The sequence below is a fragment of the Carassius carassius genome, chromosome 5, assembly GCF_963082965.1.
Source record: "Carassius carassius chromosome 5, fCarCar2.1, whole genome shotgun sequence".
NCBI classification, from domain to species: Eukaryota; Metazoa; Chordata; class Actinopteri; order Cypriniformes; family Cyprinidae; genus Carassius; species Carassius carassius.
Window position 1 is genome coordinate 35,753,444 of NC_081759.1, and position 19,622 is coordinate 35,773,065.

The 19,622-nt window shown below is 38.3% G+C and overlaps 1 protein-coding gene across 3 annotated transcripts in view; it reads left to right on the plus strand.

Annotated features, from left to right (window-relative positions):
- The window catches only part of osbp2b (oxysterol binding protein 2b), a 68,107-nt gene that overhangs the window by 16,666 nt on the left and 31,819 nt on the right, over positions 1-19,622 (plus strand). Inside the window, exons 2-3 of one of the 3 annotated variants that reach the window (XM_059550972.1) lie at positions 8,172-8,380; positions 8,697-8,738. In XM_059550972.1, the coding sequence (XP_059406955.1) occupies positions 8,172-8,380; positions 8,697-8,738 (251 nt within the window). Of the gene's footprint in view, positions 1-8,171; positions 8,381-8,696; positions 8,739-14,147; positions 14,303-19,622 lie in introns of those variants that run through there. The other 2 variants (XM_059550970.1, XM_059550974.1) reach the window with 2 other exon arrangements.

The following is a 19,622-nucleotide window of genomic DNA, read 5'->3' on the forward strand; positions in this document are numbered from 1 at the left end:
AGCATAAAAGGCTGCCCACTGCTCCGGGTGTGTGCTCACAGTTTGTGTGTGTGTGTTCACTGCTCTGTGTGTGTGCACTTCGGATGGGTTAAATGCAGAGCACAAATTCTGAGTATGGGTCACCATACTTGGCTGAATGTCACTTCACTTCACTTTTTTATAGCTGATAGCTAGTGAAGACCCAGGCTGCAGCTGGTAGCTGATGGAATGGAGGCCAGGCTAAAGCAGGAGGCCAAGCTGTAATTAATGTAGACCCAAGCTGTAACTGGTAAAGTCAGAGTGATACAGCTTTACACCAAAAATGTTGAACACAGAGATCCAGGCAAATGCGTTGCTCAGCAGCAGATGGTTTGTAGTCAAAGGGCCAAACTGTTTTAACACAGCACATGGAATAGTTCTCCAGTTAAAAATTGTTAATAAGTTGTGTGGTAAACTTTTCTATTGGGTTGCACCAAACGTTGTTTAAGGCAAAAAATAGTTTGAGAAGACGTTAAAATCCATTAAAAAAACAAATTAAAACTAGTTAAAACAAACAAACACTAAACAGGACAAAGGATAAGCTGCCATCTTGGAAAGTGGGCGGGATATAACGTGCTCTGGGCATTCAACACATCAAGTTGTCTTCTGCCCCGCGATGCGGGAAAGCTGAACTGAGTAGCTGGTGACTCGCGCGCTCTGTTCGGTCTGCACGAGAGAGCCGCGTCTCACGGAGAGCAACACTGAACCGAGCTCTCCTTCAGGACGTTCGCGTCCTCCTGCACCTGAACGAACAAATACAAATAGCAGTTTAAGCAAACAGAAAAGGATGCAAAAGAGTCTGAACAAAATGAATCACTGCTTGGTAATTGTTCAACAAAGTATTGATAGTTGTGTAAATATTGTCATACTAACAGTTGTCTGAAGTTTTGGTTGATTCCATTACATATCTTTCTATCAAAGTTATCTGACATTATCAAGATGAATGTGTTCTGACACAGTTTAACTCTGAGTTCTTGTCTTACTTTATTACCAATTTAGAAACTATAGCAAATATACTGTGATTATGTGTGATTATCTGGACACCTACAAACTTAAAAAAAAGGAAACATTGTGTAAATAGCACAAATAAATAAATAGAACGAACATACAGTAAATATTAAACCATTTCAAACAGGGCCCACTGTACAATCTGCACCAGGGCTCCTCTAACCCCAGCTATGGCCCTGGGTTAAGGTACCAAGACAGAGAAATGCACTGTGTGTACTTTAAGAAATAAAACAAGACATGTGGTTTAAAAGATGGCAAGTAAAATAAAAAGCACATCTGTATGCAATACAGTTTTATTATTATCCAGAGCGGCTTACTATAAAAAGACCAAATTATATTTTGTGCAAGTAACTGAAAAAGTTAGTCGCGCAAGTGCCACCAGTGGAAAAGGTTAGTGTAGTTCCCTGACTATAGTAACAGCTGCTAAAAAGAATATGCAGAAACCAATTACATTTTAAAATGTATTAAAATAGAAAGTTATTTTATATTGCAAGATTTAAATAAATGCAGCCTGACACAAAACCTTTGAATGGTATTGTATATTAAAATGAATAATGGAGGATGCAACCAACAAAAACACCCTAGCAACACTCAAGAAACCACTCAGAATGTCCTGGAAGGCACTCAAAATTAGATTTTGAAAGAATATATAATTTAAATATTTAACTGAAATTATGGTAGAAAATTTGCTTACATATTTCGTAGTCTCTCTTACATCAATAGCACCCCCTTTTTCTTTCCCTCTGCTTTTTTAGATTTTTTACTTTTTGGATAAATTCTGGATAAATCTCTCATCTGATATTTCTTTTTGTCATTGCCTCGCTTTCCCTTAAAGTCCCAATATACTTCAAGCGAAATCGAAGAACGAGAAAAAACAGAACAAAATCCGTCTGAAACGAAGTTCGTTTTGTGAGTTCGAAATGGCTTGCCAAAGCAAACTTTCAAAGTTTGTTCCGGCTGCAAAACACTTTTGTACTACCATTGGTCCATGAGAATTACATCATAGGAGGTGTGCACTGAGGCTCCGCCTTCTTTCACGTGGAACTCTGCTCTGGGTTCCTTTCGTCTGTCAAGTCCTTGGAGGAGAGATGTTCGTGTAGTCGTGGATAGCTGTTTTTTTATTAGCAAATTAAGTTTTTCTTTTGATGAAATTAGACACTGACACTGTTTGCATGTTTAATTCTGCTGCTTGCTTTTAAGCAGTATATTGAATAAAGTACCATGTAGTCACACGTGACGTGATTTCATGGGAGTGCTAATTTGCAGAGCTCGTGCGAGCATACCCATGTTGCTATGAACAGATGCTTTTTAATAAAAAAATGATTTGTGTTCTCCATTTTTGTTGAGAGGAAAACATGCCTCACATTTACATATTCATTTAAATGTTGCTTTTATCAGAGTGGGGGGCATCAGGATGTTCGATAACAGTATACCGCTGTTCACGTATTTCGAACTTCATTTAACCCTTAACGAAGAATGAAAAAGAATTTTGTTTTGAGTATATATGGGCCTTTACCCTATTCTTAGTCGTTTCTCCTCTCTCTTTCCCTACCTCTCTCTCTCTCCCTGCAGGTTTTAATGACATATCTCTGTCTCTCTCTTTTTGCTCTGCATGGTTCATGTTCTCAGTTCTGACCCACTTACAGCCATTTGTGTCCAGTCTGTCCCCTGCAGGGTGGGTGAAGCTAATTTGAGATCTTTGCTTTTATATTACGCAGTGCCTGAAAATAATCCCCAGCTAGTTTTCTGGGGACTATTTTCAGGTGCTGCGTAATTTCACTGTGCCTGCTGCACCCATGGTGTGGCAGCAAAGTTCCTTGATTATTACACCGGAATGAGAGTATAGTTCCTAGCCATATCTGCCTAGAAAATCACAACTTTTCATTTTCCGTCAGTCTTAGAACACAATGTAACTACAGAAGAGTCAAGTTTTTAACAGGAAAAATATCAAAACTCTTTGTTCATTTGAGCGAGATGCTAACGGTTTAATCAGATTCAATGATCTATGCTAAGCTAAGCTAAAAGTGCTACCGGCAGACCCGGAGATCGACTGAAGGGGAGTTGGAAAATTAGCCTATTTCATAAAATATAAGTGTTCCTTTAAGCACAAATCCCACCTCACAGCCAATTTCACTGGTCAACTTGTGCAGCCACCTGTCAAGAAAAGTTCAAATGTAATGGATTCAGTTCAAAGTTCAGAAAGATGGATCTCATGATTAACAGTAATGCTATCTATCAGAATATGCTACCAAACACTTAGGTTAAGGTTAGGATGCAGGTTGAGGTTAGGGGTTCGTATTTGTTTCAGTGTTGTGTAGGCAATTAGCACTTTGATTGTGACCAATGAAATGTTTAGAATCGCCATTGGGTGAATTTGCGATTTATCGTGCAGCCCTAATAACTTGGTTGTGCTGTATGTTTTCTTTTGCATGCAGCTCATGAGAACAGTTCAGAAGAAAATAATAGGCAATTATGTGCAGGTAAACATAACTGCCCTGATCTCAAGAGACGCACTAATCACTGACACTACTGGTTGCAGTCTTTAGTCTCTTTGAAAGTGTGTCCGCCTCCCACACCGCAGACCCAGGTTCAAGACCCACTTGGAACAAGAATGAGGTGTGGCGGTGAGGACCCGGGAGAGAGGGGTTACACATATAACACACGTTTCACATTTAATACAGACACATTAATTTCCACAAGCACAGTGTATATCTGTGTCAGAGATGTCTGACCGGCTCTGAATGAGTGGAATGCGTCTCACAGTTTCTCTGAGAGGTCAGAGCTTTGACATTCCATTAGAAATGTGCAACAGATACTAAGTAACCAGAGCAGTAACACCGAGACAGGGTTCTGGCTCTCTGTGTGTCTCCCCACTTTTTGGCTCCTCCTCTCTATCCCTTCATGCCTTTTACTGCCCTCACTTTTACACTTTAACTGAACCTCTTTTTCATTTTCTCTTTCTGAGTTAGCAAAGCCTCAGTGGTGTGACAGAGTTTGAATCCGTGTTTCATAAGCAGCTGAGTGAGGAATCTGTCATTATTTCCTGTGTGTCATTCTTTGGCTGTGTTTTGTGAGGATTTAGGCTTTTGTTAGGCCTCTACTCAAGGCTTGGTTGAATTAGAGCTCCTTCGAATGGCCTGACAGACTACCAAGAGGCTCGGCTATCCTTTCAGACCTGAAATATTACACACACTAAACAACCAGCCACCCTTGCCTGCCTGCAGTGTTGTGCCTGAACGCGTTAATTGAACGATAGTTCATGAACTAGGGATGGGCGTTTTCCACAAATATCACATTCGAATATTTGAGCTCACAAAAAACGAAAAAAAAATATTCGTTTATTTAAATTAAGTTTAATGAGTCAGACGTTATTTTTCAGCCACATTTGTTTTCGTCATTTTGAACAAGCTTACAATAAGCTTGAACATTACACATCGTGTTTTGTAGCTGAAAACCTTTAACAATGCGTGCAAACAAACAAAAGTACAGATTAAAAGCAAAAAAAAAAAAAGTGAACAAAGAAAAAACGTAAAGCAGCCTGCAGCAATTAGACTATTGTACAGAATGTAGCTTACACTTAACTTTTAAACTGTCAGCAAATCTTTTTTTCTTTTTTTCTATTGTTTCAAATGTTCTTGTTAAGAAATACGGGCATGTAAACATGATTGGGGGAAAGTCGGCTCCTTAGTCTGTTAACAATAAGGCCGGCCGTGGAGAAAACGCGCTCTGACGACACAGACGTTGGCGGGACTCACAAATAACGGTGTGCTAAGCGAATCAGTTTTGTGAAGCGCTTCGTGTTTTGGTTTCACCACTGAATGGGATCCTCATCTGGTGGAATACATGGCTCCAGCAAGAACTGTTCCCACTCGTCTCGGCTGGACTCTCTCTAATCATCGCTGGAGAACTGGCTTAGCCTTTTCCGACGAGTGGGCATTGCATCTTCTTCATCGTGGCGACTGCATCCGCACCACTCGCATCAAGGAAAATGTTCTGATAATGTTCAAAAAAGTTTTTTTTTTCTTACTTCTCTCATGTTTTCATCGAGAAACCTGTTCTTTTAGGGGGCGTTCACATATCGCGTCTTTTGCATGCTCAAGTTCGTTATTTCCAATGTAGGCGCGCGGTATGCGCGCTCATAATGGAAGCGACACGGTCGCGATGCGCACGCGGTGCGACGCGGTCCCGTTTTTTCCAGGCGCGTCCGCACAGCATCGAGTTAAAAACATCTCAACTTTCAGAATGCCGCAAGCGCACCGCAGGTCATGTGACAAGAACTAAACATTCAGCTTCATCTTTTCCTGTAACAGCGTTGAAAGCTCAGCCAAGATGAAGGAACAGCTGATCATAGCTGTATATGGATTGCCATTTTGAAATAAATTTAGTAGCAGAGCTACTGAAAGCGATTTTTTTTTGTGCTGCAAATCCATTTATCCTTTGCTGAAATTTCCGTCTTCATGGAGAGAACGCGTCGCCTCAGGAGCGCTTCTGCCCGAGCTCTTTGGAAAGAAGGAGAAAGCGGCGCGCATAGCCTTTTCCACCCCTTATTAGGCGCGATATGTGAATGGCCCCTTAATCATTCATTAATTATTTTTTGCATGCATACACCTTCAAATATGCCGTGGAGAATCACAGAAAGTGACCAAATTAGGTTTTATTGTGAACTTTTTTTTTTTTTTTTTTTGCGAAATTCGAATATCATTTTTATTTATCGAATAATTAGAGCAGAACGAATATTCGAATGTTCGACTATCCGTGCACATCCCTATCATAAACTCGTTCATATTTTGGGCGAACGTGAACTGAACGTGCTGTATTACTGCCTGATGAACGTTACTGTCAACTCGTTCATTCTGGTGTCTGTGAACGGCACGCTCTCTCAGGTTAACTTCGTACAATAGGGTGCCAGATTTCCAGGCGAAAACCAGTGTCGCACCGCCGTCCGACGCATATGCGTGACGCGTCATCAAAAAAAAAAAAAAACCATGGAGGCGACATCAGCATGTTGCAAGAAGGTGTATGATCATTTAAAATAATTTTATGATATTTATGACAAGGTCGGTGAGAATGGGAGACAAAGCATTAAAGCAACAATGGGGAAATGCTGTCCCCTCAATGCTAATGTAAACCCTGGTTGGATAAGGATTCAAAATTGGATATGAAGATGAAATCTGACGCATAGCTTCATTGTTAAAACTGATAAAATAATTGCTGTCTGTGATTCTATGTGGGCTGTGGCAATAATTTTGAAAAATAATAGCTCGCAGCAACATATGGAAAAAAAGAACTATGAACTAGTTCATTTTTGGAACTGTGAACTTAGTGAACTTAGTTCAAAATTGTGTAGTTTGAACTATGAACTGAACTAGTTCATTTTAAAATTTGTGAATTGAACTTTGAACTAGTTCATGTAGAAAGTGAAAAGTGTTTCCCAACACTGCCTGCCTGTCTGTATGTCTGTCTGTCTGCTGTAGATCATATAACTATTGCTACCAATGGTCTCTGTGATCAACTTAGCTCACAAATGCTTTTGAGAAATGCAGCCCTGTACTTTCCTCTTTTATTTGTTTGAGAAATGTCATGTTTCAGTAAGGATACCCTATTGAAAAATAAATATACTAAAATGTATTTGAAATACATTTATTTCATTGTGAATATACTACAAATACAGTTGCATATGTATGTGCTTACTTAAAATACCCAGCAATTGTACTTTTAGCATATTGGAACAACTAATTTTGTGCTTAATGCACTTTTAATTGTGCCAAAGTAGTGCTGAAGTTCAACTAAAGATATACTGAAGTATATTTGATTGTGCTAAAGTGAAACAATTGCAAGTATACTTCAGGTACACTTTAAATATCTTGCATTCAAAGACTGATATTAATCAAAGACCACACAATCCTCATCAATAGTGACTTTAAAAAACACATTTTAGGCTTAATATTAAGAAATGTGAATTGTGCAATGTGCACTAGTAGTACTGCAAAAAAAGTTAAATTAGCTATAATTTTTAAAAGTATCGAGCGAAATGTCAGTAAATATGTTAATAGATTTGAACTATACTTAGTTTCCAGTTTCAATTTTATTCCAGGAATACATGGCCTATCGGCCCATAGTTCCACAAATCATAATGACATGGCAGATAGTCTTTTCTTCATTCTGTGATATATATACACTGCCAATCTCCATGCATACCTGAATCACAAACACTTGACACATTAATACAGACATTACCAACAAGAACAAGGTCACCTAAGTATTTATTGTGCAAATCCTCATATAAAGAGCAATCATACAAAAAAATGCTTTTCATCTTCTATCTTAGAAATATTTGATGTTGACTTGAAATAACTACAGATTCTCTTTGCCACTGGTGTATTATTCCATCTGTCTGTTTCTATAGCAAGATGATGACTTGAACATCTAAAAAGGAACAATGATCGTACCAATTGCATGTTATACACGGACACAATGTAGCTCTCTTGTATCAACGAAGACTTGCACTGTGAATATATATTTAACTTATTATTTTTCAAAACTGATGTATACCATGCCTCATGTGCTTTTTCTTTTAATCGTTGGTAAAGAATAGCTGCAGATGTTCTTATATTACCTACACTTTAAGCTTCCCAGGCACTAGAAAAACATATCAGAACTCTAATACGAGTTTTCTACCTACTTCATCCAATTGATAAAGCATATTATAACTTTTTTGGGATAACGATAATTGGGCATAGACACCAGTTTAATCCAATGCATGATACATCTTTTCATATAAGTGGACAATACAAATCTACCCAGATCACCCAAGACAGCCACAGGAGTTTTTTACAAAAAGATACCAAAAGATTTCAATACACTCCACTGGTTCAAAACCAGTATCAAAACCATATTTAGAATTCGTGCTCAGAATTAACCCATCCAAAGTGCACATTTGACAAACTGGGCATTTGGGATTAACAATATTATTAAACACTTTATTTTTCTCTTTCTTCTGCTCCTAATTGTTCACTGTGTCTTTCTTTCTGTGAATTTTTTTTTTTTTCTCTTGGTGTCTTTTTGTCATCATGTACTTACACCTCCCTCTCATTTCTTGCTCTCCATGTTTTGGTTGCTCCTTCTGTCTTCGTCGCCCTTGATAGGACACAGGCAGAGATGGCCCATACGTGCCGTGGCACCATCAACCTGGCCACGGCGCACATCGACACCGAAGACGCCTGCAATATTGTTCTGAGCAGTGGGGGGCGCACGTACCATCTGAAAGCCAGCACAGAGGTAGAGAGGCAGAGATGGGTCACAGCACTGGAGCTGGCCAAGGCCAAAGCCATCCGAATGATGAACGATCAGTCCGGTAAGAGCGGGAAAATTCTGTTGAACATAGACTTTTTTTAGTTTGTGCTTTTAAGCTGAAATTGATCATTGCCACACTGATTTGCCAACATTTTATTTGGACTTGTAAATTGATTGTCCATATAATAAACAGCTATATTTAACACATCACATCAGACTTTCAAGTCTTTACCTTTTTGGCAAGATGGCATCTAATCATATGGTTGAAAGTGTTACTTTGTAATTTAAACAGTATAGAAATGTTTCTCTGCTTAGAACTAATTGTGTTAATTGAGTTGCTGCATTAAGGTTTTGAATGGAAAATGTCTGTGTTTTAGACAATGGCTCCACAGCCCCGCTAACACACTGTTATCAGTCTGGTAAGGTGACTGGGCTTCTTACACAGGCTTTGCATCATGTTTGCAGGGTTGGTGTGTAGTTCAGAGTGTTTGCAGAAAATTGCAGGGCTCAGCTATAAGAATTTTCTTCTTCTGGTCCAGTCAGGAGATCAAATTTACTCTGGCCATGTCATTGAATTTTCACTGGCCACACCATCAAAATGTCTATTTATATGCAACATTATAAGTGGACCTTAGAGAAAAGTACAAACTGGAAAAACCAAGGCAGTTCATGACCATTTAAAAAAAATGTAATGTTATTAAGAACTGGTAATTAACCAGATATAATGTATGAATTCATGGATGCACTTTGTCTGAAAAAACAATGACATATGATGATTTATCATTTTCAACCCATTTTAAATTCTGAAAAAAAAGACATGACAAAGCGTCATCCACATCAGCCAGCTGGCTAACATTACCCTGATGATGCATTTCAATTATCAGAATTGAACAACAATGTTCAATATATCATAGAAAATCAAAAAGTGAAATATGAATAGAATTTTAAATGTAGACTTGAGACTCACACAGATCTCACACTGAGCCCTGGACTGATTGCATTTGGACTGGACTGGCTCAAAGATGTTTTTTTTTTAATTGTTTAGTTTGTGGTAACTGCTGTGGGTCACTGCATTGCTTCAGATAGGTCAAATCTCTCTTTCCACCAAAGATATCTTTGACCTGAACAGTGAGCTGTCACACGGATGGTATTACCCTTTGGCTTGAAACACTACATACTGTAGATCTGTTCATGCTTCTCATTGACTGAATGCTGAAGAAGGCTAGATGAGATGGTACCTCTGGGTTTCAGGACTGCATGGAGCATGATTTTATTGCTTATGTTTATGTAACTGCTATTAAAACTTTAGGACCTCTAGAGGACATGTTTATATGAACTGTAAGACTCCAGCTATTTACTACTTTAGAACTGAGAGTTGGACATATACAATGTGAAGATAACATTCATTAATCAACAACCTCAAATGCAAATGACAATATGAATTTAATAATTTTGGGAATATTAGGTCTTGTTCATATTATTGCAGTCTATGTAAATATAGCCAGTGACTGCTATTTTGCAGCTCTCTCATTTTTCTTGAAAGACAATGCACTATTTGGTCAAAGCTGTTGATGCATGTGTTTAAAGATATGTGGTCATTTCCTTAGAATTCAAAATCTCCTTCCAGGGTGTTAGATCTGCTCTCCACACCAGATAATAATTAGGATCCAGCCCCGGATGCCAGATTGCGTCAGAAAATATCAGTTTGTCCAGTAACAGAACAACTAGTCAGCAGCGCTGTTAATACCCAAACCATGTTAAACAGCAAGTCTTGTCTAGTATCCAAAAAATACATAAAAAAATAAGTATTTAACAGTCTTCTGTCAGTCAAGAAATTGACTGATTAAAAAAGCAGAGAAAAAACTAGGGAAAATTTATAAGAAACATAATAAATGAATAAACACGATTTGCATGTGAGGATCTAAGGATCTTTCCAGGGATTCCTAATACTTGAATTAAACTCTTGGGTCAAGCTCTAAATGTTATCATACAAAGCTGTATGAATCACTGTGTTAGATCTTTGGCAGGACTCCTGGTCAGAGTGGGTCAGCACGTTAGCCATGTTCCAGCACTGTACTATATTTGAGACCTGAAGCGTTCATCTCCTGTGACACACACAGCTGTCATTGCTCTGAGCTCCTGAAGCAGATGGCTTCTGCTTTTGGGTAGAACTTGTTTAATGTACTCGTAACTCCAGACGTTAACCGTGCATCTACTTTAACTTGTATTTTATGAACACGAATGAGTGTAGAAAATGTTTAACATTCAGTTATTTGTGTATTGTATGTGCCATTGTACTTAGCTTGTTTAAATGAAAAAATACAACAGAGTAAAAAAAACTAAAAATATTTGATCATTCATATTTTATGTTTGAATGTTTTTTTGTTTTTCTTTTCAGATTTTTAAGAATTTTTAAACATATATATATTGCTCAAATTAGTATTCATCATATAAGTGGTATAAAGCGCTCTGCTTTTAATAGTTTTACCACGAGGGGGCAGGTGTGTTTATTTTGGCACGTGATTTGAGTTCTCATGAGAACCTAGCCAGCACTCACATGACAACAGAGCTCTTTTTTATTTCTCTCTCTAATCTCTCTCGTATGTCAGACTCTCATCCATATGAAACCCTGGCTGTGCTCCAGCCCCCTCTCTTCATTCCATTCCAGATGCTGCCCACTCTTTCCTCTCACACACAAATAAACCCAAGCTTTCTATTTTTGCGGAGCTGTCGCATTCTGTGTATTCTGTCTATGCGAGCGGTATGTGTGTCAGTATAAATGGCAGATTCATTCCTCTGTAGAGTTGAATGGCAGACAGAACGCTGATGATGTGATGTTGTGTGTGTTTGCGGTCAGTGCACTTGAACTCTTTCAAACTAAAACTTTAGAATGATCTCCCTTTTTCTGTCAGGTCAATAAAGTCACTGCCAAAATTAAAGGTTAAAAGCAGATCTTTTAAATATTTTTTTCGGTGTATCCTCATGATGGGGTGTTTTTGATTGTTAACCTTGTCTATATGACTGTTTTTTTTTTTTTTGGTTGTATGTTATTTATGCATGCGTGTTAGTGATAGTGAAGCACTTTGGGCAATCGGTGGTTGCATTAAATATGCTATATAGATAAATTCAAAGGAAAAAAGAAAATAACTTAGACATTTAAATTTGTAAGTACGATTGCTAGGCAATCTTCAAAATTAACTGTAGACCCTTACATTAAAGACCACATATAGATCATATAGCTAGCATAATTCCATGATACAAAATGAATGTGTATAAACTGTACATGTACTACCATTCAGAAGTTTGGGGTCTAAAATGTATTTGATCAGGGGAAAAAAATAAACAGTAATGTTGTGAAATATTTTAAGGATTTAAAAAAATATAGATTTTAATATATTTATATTAATATAGGAATAAAATGTAATTTACTCCTGTGAATGTAAAGCTGAATTATCAGCAACCATTACCTTCAGAAATCTTTCTATTATGCTGATAACATTTCTTATTATAATCAATGTTTAAAAAAAAGCTGTTCTCCTTAAAATTTTTATGGAAACCATGATACATGTTTTTGTTAGTATTATTATAATAAAATATAATTACTCTTTTTCTTGAGAAGTGGGTCAGACTCATATCATTGATCGCAAGCTTTTAGATCAACACCATGAGCTCTAAAAGCCCCGCTCAGAACAGTGTCTATTTTTGCATCAGTATTTTTATCTGTCTGTCTCTCTCTGTCTCTGCCTCAGAATCCCAGAAGACCCACCTCACTGGCTCACTCTGTTTGTTTTCACACACATACTCTGAGTCTCTGACAGTGGCTGATCCTGTGCTCCAGTGTCTGGTTGTCAGGATGGTGGGATTGGGTGTCATGGTGATGTGATCCTGCATAGACTGAATACAGATTCGCCAATGCCGCGGTCATTGGATTCAATCCCTGGTGAACATGTATGATAAATGTGTAGCTTGAAGGCTTTGTAGGTGTCTTCGGATAAAAGCATCTGCCAGGTTAATAAGTCATCACCAACTAAACCTGTTTGTCACCTGCTTCATGTAAACGTGGTTTATAGGGTTATATCATAAAAAAGCCAGCAGGTGGCAGGCCATACCTGACCACAATAGCTGTTGGACCAGGGAGAAGGAATTAAGGTCCTGGAGAGCCACTGCTCTGGAGAATTTAGCTTTATCCCTGATCAAACACACTTGAAAAATCCTTTAGGACTAGAATTGCCCATCATTGTATTAGATATTTGAGTTAGTGGGTCATTAGTGGACAGCATACCTATTATTATTATTATTATTGGTTATTCACACAACTTCTCCAAAACATTTTCTTTTGCATTTTTATCTTAACTAGAGACCAGGGCCGGTTGCAAAAACTGGCCAGTCACATTACTTTTCTGGTGTTGCATGAACGAGATTGGCTAGCGTCTATGCTAAGGCATTTGCATAAGCAAATCTGATTGTCTGACCCCTGCATTGGTGCTTAAAGTTGAAAAGTTTTCAACTTCTGCTGCAAGCAATGCCTGTGATGCGACACAACGGACCCGACGCCCTGAGTGAATGCACCGTGAAACCTTCGCTTATCTTCTGAACACAAAATAAGATATTTTTGATGAAATCCGAGCATTTTCGGACCCTGCATAGACAGCAACACAACTACAGTACCACATTCAAGGCACAGAAAGGTAGTAAGGACATCTTTAAAATAGTGCCATTAATGGTTCAACCATAATTTAATGAAGCTACCAGAACCACTGCGGCCTGTTTACAAGCAGAGGAATGAACCACTGATGTCACAAGGACTAGTTTAACAATGTTCTTACTACCTTTCTAGGCCTTGAACGTGGTGGTTCTGTTGCTGTCTACAGAGGGTCAGAAAGCTCTCGAATTTCATCAAAAATATCTTAATGTTCTGAAGATGAACGAAGGTCTTACAGGTTTTGGAATGACATGAGGATGGGTAATTAATGACATTTTTGGGTGAACTATCCCTTTAAAAAAAGTTTCAAAAGTGGTCATAACAAATGTCAGCAGACAAGATTCAAAACCACTCAATACATCACATAGCAAAACCCTGACATTGTGGTGAGTTTTGCAAGTTCAGAAAACGTGAGAAAATTCAGTTCTAAGGGTTATTTTCGATAAAACCTTTGGGCACACTTTGTTTGGATTTGTTAGGGTAAAATGGTTACACTAGTTAGTTCTCACATTAGCGTTGTGACAAAATGCATATTGTACTTTTATTCACTTCTGTTTTTAGTCGCCCTCTGTTTTTGTTACTTCCTTGTGCTCTCCTTCTGTTTCCAGTATGAGCTGTTTAACAGCATGACATTGGGCTTGTTTAGAGTCTAATGAAGGTATGCAGACATGCATGTGGTTTTTCAGCTTCCTGTCTGTCACGCTCAGGGAGTGTGGGGCTGAACGATCAGTTCTGGTATGTACACTCATTACCCAGCATTCTTCAACGGGCACATCACAAGGCAAGAAAGCAGCGCCTTACGTCCCTGTCATCATTTCACACCCACCACAACAATCCTGACATGTGAACAACACATTCTCGTTTAGCCCCTCATATTTCACTCTGCATTCTCATTATCGCTCTCCATTCCTCTGTCCATGGTGCTGAAGTCTATTCTTTGAGCAAAGCGTCAATGATTAATTGGTGACCGTTTCCCTGGTATTCTCTCTCTCTCGCTCTCTCTCTCCTTGCTCGTATTTTCCCACCTATCTTACTGGCTGCTCTCTCCCCCTCCTAGTCATTCTACCTCTCCTCTTTCTATGTAAGCTCAATCATTTTTTCTGAGCATAGACCAGAGCAGAGAACCAACCTAAGTGACCTCTTTTTTTTTTTAATGAGGGTGAGTTCATAGACAAGCTCTCTCTCACGCACACTCCCGTTCTTTCGTTTGGCTCTGGCTGGATTCTTAACTGAGGAGTGAATCTCTATGCCAGCAGAGAGGAGGAGGGCTCTCTCCTGTGTGTAAGTAATATAATAGTATTTGTCCAGGCGAGTTGGTTTTGCTTATATAGTCTTACCCACTGTGCGTTGGAAATATATGTATTATATATTTAATTAAATATCTTCGAAGATATGTGAAGAATTTTTCTGCTGTGGCTCAGTAGACTTTGAGTGGTTAATGCCAAGTTTCTCTTGTGCGTTTGTAAATGGCAGGTGTGTATGTGTGTGTGTTGTATGTCTCACCGCTGTGCCATGTTTCTGTGTGTGTTTTATAATCTCACACACTCCAGCCTGACCTGATTTACTACACACTGACAGATGGTGCATCTCTCTGTTCCTCATACCTCCATCTATCTCTCCTCCATCTATCTAACGTTCCTTCCTTTTTTAATGTTTGTCCGTTGGGCATTACAGTGTGATTTGCATGTGATTGTGTGTTTATGAGAGAGAGACTGGAAACATGTATCGGGTTCTAATCTCCATTTTTTCAAGTACATCATTTGATCTGCATTGTGGTTGTTTATTAGTCTTTGCCTTTTGTTTCATTTGTGACTCAGTGTGTGTGTGTGTGTGTGTGTGTCTGTGTGTTAGCCCACAGGGAAACTCACTGTACAGTTGAGAGACTCTGTATGCTTGGATACACACTCAGCCTGGTTTCTACAATAATCGTAATTGATTATAAAACTGTCTGGAAAGGAGAAGAAAGAAGGGAATAGGAAGTAGAGACTTTGCTTTGGTGATTTTATAATGTGAGACTTGAATCGTTGTGCTGTTTATCTGTCCAGCCGTCCAGTCATTCACTCCCAGACTACAGTCTTAGATAATAACATTTGGTTTGCAAACACTTTAAACAAATAAGGTGCTTTTTTAAAGCAGTATTCCTTTTACATTGTAGCTGTTAAAATATTTCTTGTAAATTTCAACTTATAACATTAATGTAATCAAATTAAATGTAAAAACAAAGTTATTTTCCACTGCCAGGGCATTAAGGTTTTCATAGAAAATATTTGATAGTTTGTTAGAAAAACAAGTTATGCTCAGAGTCCAGAGCCTCGATCATAACATTATAACAGGCACCTACTTAATAGAGACCTGTACGATCACAGGACCCAATGTAGCAGAGTACAGTGCGGAACAACACCTGTGTGCCATAAAAACTGGAGTAATCATGGCTGAAAGTTGAGCTTTGCTGTCCCAAAAATAAATTGTTTTAATATATATTAAAATACAAAGCAGTTCTTTTAAATTGTAAACTTTAGGAAACACTGCGTTGCCTTCCTTCTCTTATCTTCCCTGATGTCTCTCATATCTGTATCTTTCTCATCCATGCATTTTGCATCGCAAGATCTGTGACATTGTTTCACTGCAGACCTTTTTAATCTGTTCCGCTCCCTTGCTATTTAGTTATTGCTTGTTTGGAGTAATTTTTTCTCCGCTCTCGCCACATGGTTAAGCAGTTGGCACAGATGTCCTCCGTAATCTTTCATCTCTTCATGTTGCAGCCTTTGCCCTTTTCAACTTACCCTGAAAGCACCGGAGTCCTCCTACATTTAGAACAGTCTAGTCTAGACATCAAGAATTTCCCAGAAATCCCTGCCCACGCTGTTTCGCTCACATTTACAGTCGTGCACAAATGCACACATAAACCATCTAATGTAGCTCTAGAAGTGCTTTCTCTCTTGAATGCTCCCTGGTGTGAAAAATAGCAGGCGCAGAGGAGGAAAGTGAGAGACGGAGAGGGAGATGAAGCTGCGGGTCGACAGTCTGTTTGTGTAGGAAACACTCACGGCCCACAGGAATGGCTTCGGTGCCTAGCCACATCTCCCCCACAGGACTGATCTCAACCCGAACAGAAAAACACTCAATCCAGTGATTGCTGTGCATGCTGGCCTCATGTAATCCAAAACACTATCTGTTGTGCCCAATAAACAAGTGTAAACAGTGAAATTTCACCCTTTCCTTATGTAAACACTGTGTTTATATGTGGCGGGTGGAATAGGTTGAAGAAGAGAGAGAGGAGCAGAGCATATGGCATATTAAATGTTTGCAGAAGGAAAGGACTGTGATATAAAATTATGTCTCTGTGGTGGGCCGTAACCACTCTTGATTACAGCATCCTGCCATGCTCAGACGTGTGCTCCTGTGGTTCTGTCTCATGATCAAAACCAGCAGCATTTCTAAATAAATGAAATCTCTTTTTGCCCTGGTGGTTTTGTTTGCTGCTTCACACATTTCTCTGGCTATTCATATGTCTGCTTTTAAACAAAATAGTCTAGTTAGCTGGTTAGCATGGCCTGTTAGCCCCTGTTGGTTGATGATATAACTGCACCATCTGGACCCAAAAAAACATTTTTCTCTAAAGACTACCCATTTAAAATTTGTTGTGAATAAATACATTATTATGCATCTATATTACAAATGCTTCATTATATGTGAATATGTAAAGGAACAGTTCATTTAAAAGTGACCTACTGTCATTATTTCATCAAGCTCATGTCTTCATGGCTTTAATGTTAATGACATTTGATCAGAAGACTGAACAGTGAGATTAAGTAGCTTTTTGCCAGTTTTATGGATGTCAAGTGGTGTTAATTTTTATAGCATACATTATTGTTTTGAATTAACAGTTATTTAAATAATTTAATAATAATTAAATTAATAATAATTAAATCAATAATAATTTTAATGATCAAGTTTTAAAAGTAGTAATTTGGTGATGTTTTGTCATTTAATTATTTTTTAGATTTATTTTTATTTTTTTAGTTTCAGTAATTTTGTTTAAACCTCACTCAACTTAAGATCTATTTTTATAAGTTTGTTGATAAGGCAACATTTCTGTGACACTTTTTTAAGTTTAATTTGTTATGTAATATTTAATATATTATTTTAGCTTTATTTCAGTTACAGAAAGTGATTTTAATAGTTTTAGTTAACAATAACAAAACTGGCTTAATACAGCTTTTGTAGTCAATTCCAGATACTGTATATGGCGTTGAATATCAGTCTTTTCCTCACATAAATCTATCATATGACTTGAAAAGGCATGGAATATGATGCATAACCTTTTATGATCAATGAAAGAAAGTAAATCATACAGATTCGAAACTTAAAGGTGAGTAAATGTGGACAGGATTTTCATTTTTAAATATCTTAAAAGTATATTTTGACTTCACTAGCAATTAAATAGCCTCCACACAGACATGGACTAAAAGCAGCAAAACCTCGGCTGAATGTGTGTGCGTATGAGCAACATGTTTATTTCTACTTGAGGTGGTTGTAAATAATCAGTCAACTCTGATCAGGGCTTCAGTAATTGGATTGCTGTCTCGTGGCTCATTTAGATAAGATGTCATCTGCATCTGTCTCTGGTCCGCTTTAACTCCTAAACATCACTCAGTCTCCTCATATTTAGACTCACACTGTTTTCCAGTCATTTGGTTGAACTATCATCATCATAACTTCAGCAGATCAGAGGCATATGAGAGTTTTTGTGTGCCAGTAATGCATTCTAATGTATTCTGGATCTGCGTGTACCAGCGAGGTCAGTGGTGCTCCTCTACCTAAGGGCTGGATTACTGCCAGGGCTTTCGGAACCTAGGGGAGAGACGACTCTGTCACCTAAAGAGAAATGAGTGTCTAGTGTGATCTGAGACATGTTTTCTCACCACTTATGTGTGCTGGTAGCAGGCAATCTGAGTATAAACACTCTTGGTGGCCTGTTTTTCTCTTAAATGGGCTTGTTGATTAATGCCTGGTTTATTAGCTCTAGGAATATTGGCTCCTATGACATTCACAAGGATTTAAGAGGTCTGTGTGTGTGTGTGTGTGTGTCTGTATGATTCATCGTTTGTGTGTTTATCGACAGGCTGCTATAATTGCATGGGGGCTGTGGATTAAGTCTGAGATGTTGTGTCAGGCTGTAATTGAGGAATCATAGTGTCTCTGTGTGTATATCATCCTTCTCTATGCAGGGACCAATCAGCATATTTTAAGCTTGCATCTGGTTGGCTCTCGGACTCACTGATGGACTTGTGTCTCAGGCTTACATGATAGAGCATGCACTTAAGCCTGGGGAAAATGTATTTAATTTTTTTTTTAAACATAATTTTTTAATAAAAAGCTAAATCTATGATATCTATATATTTTACAAATATTCTTGCATAAGCATTTAGGTCAGAAGGTCTTTAAGATGTGAATTCACATCTGTTCACAATCCTGTTCTTGATTTGAAGAGTATAAGGTTGTGAAGTCTTATCCTCTAGCTAAATATGGGTCCTATAAACACATTTCTTCAGAATGTGTTCTTAAACCTGTGATTATGTTCCTGTGATTTTGACTCTCCACTTTTAGACTTTTCAGATCCTACCTCTGAGAGAAAGTGTATCTCTGCCAGATAAAGGCACACACACCACAGTTCTGTGCTTCTTATACAGTGCTGATCTGAAGTCTCTTGAAATGATCATAAAATAGTAGTGGCAGAAAGATTTATTTGTTATTTTCAGTCAATTTTCAGGCCTCCATTCATCGCACACTAAATTAACTCTTTAACACTATGGTTCTATTTGACCGTTCATGTTTCTGCATGTCCTCTTATCTTTCAGACCTTTATTTCCCCTGAAACTAACTTCTACCCATCCATCTCTCCCTCCCTCCCTCTCTCTCTCTCTCCCTCTCTCTCTGCCTCTATCATTTCTAACAGAATATGATCTAGTTGTTAACTATTTAAAAAAATAATTTCAGTGTAATTGTCTTTCAAAGCAGTTCCGCTGCACCTGATGTTCATAAACTTTCTTAACTGGTAATTGTTTTCTCTTTTGCCTTGTGAACTGTTTGAGTCTTAATGAATCTGTATCTTTACATGTATTTGTTTACTGACCATTGCATGCAATCATGAAATACAGTATTTTTTTTTTTTTAATTGGCTATTCATTGTGGGGGAAAAAAATAAGAAAAAAGGGTTCGGGCTCTAAATGTAACTACATTTACATTTACAATTAATCATTTAGCAGACACTTTTATCCAACGGGACTTACAAATGAGAACAATATGGGAAGTTATGGCCCAATGGTTAGAGAATCGTACTCTCAATCGAAGGGTTGTGAGTTCGAGTCTCGGGCCGGCAGGAATTGTGGGTGGGGGGAGTGCATGTACAGTGCTCTCTTCACCCTCAATACCACGACTGAGTTGACCTTGAGCAAGGCACCGAACCCCAAACTGCTCCCCGGCGCCGCAGCATAAATGGATGCCCACTGCTCCGGGTGTGTGTGTGTGTGTGTGTGTTCACTGCTCTGTGTGTGTGCTCTTTGGATGGGTTAAATGCAGAGCACGAATAGAAGCAATC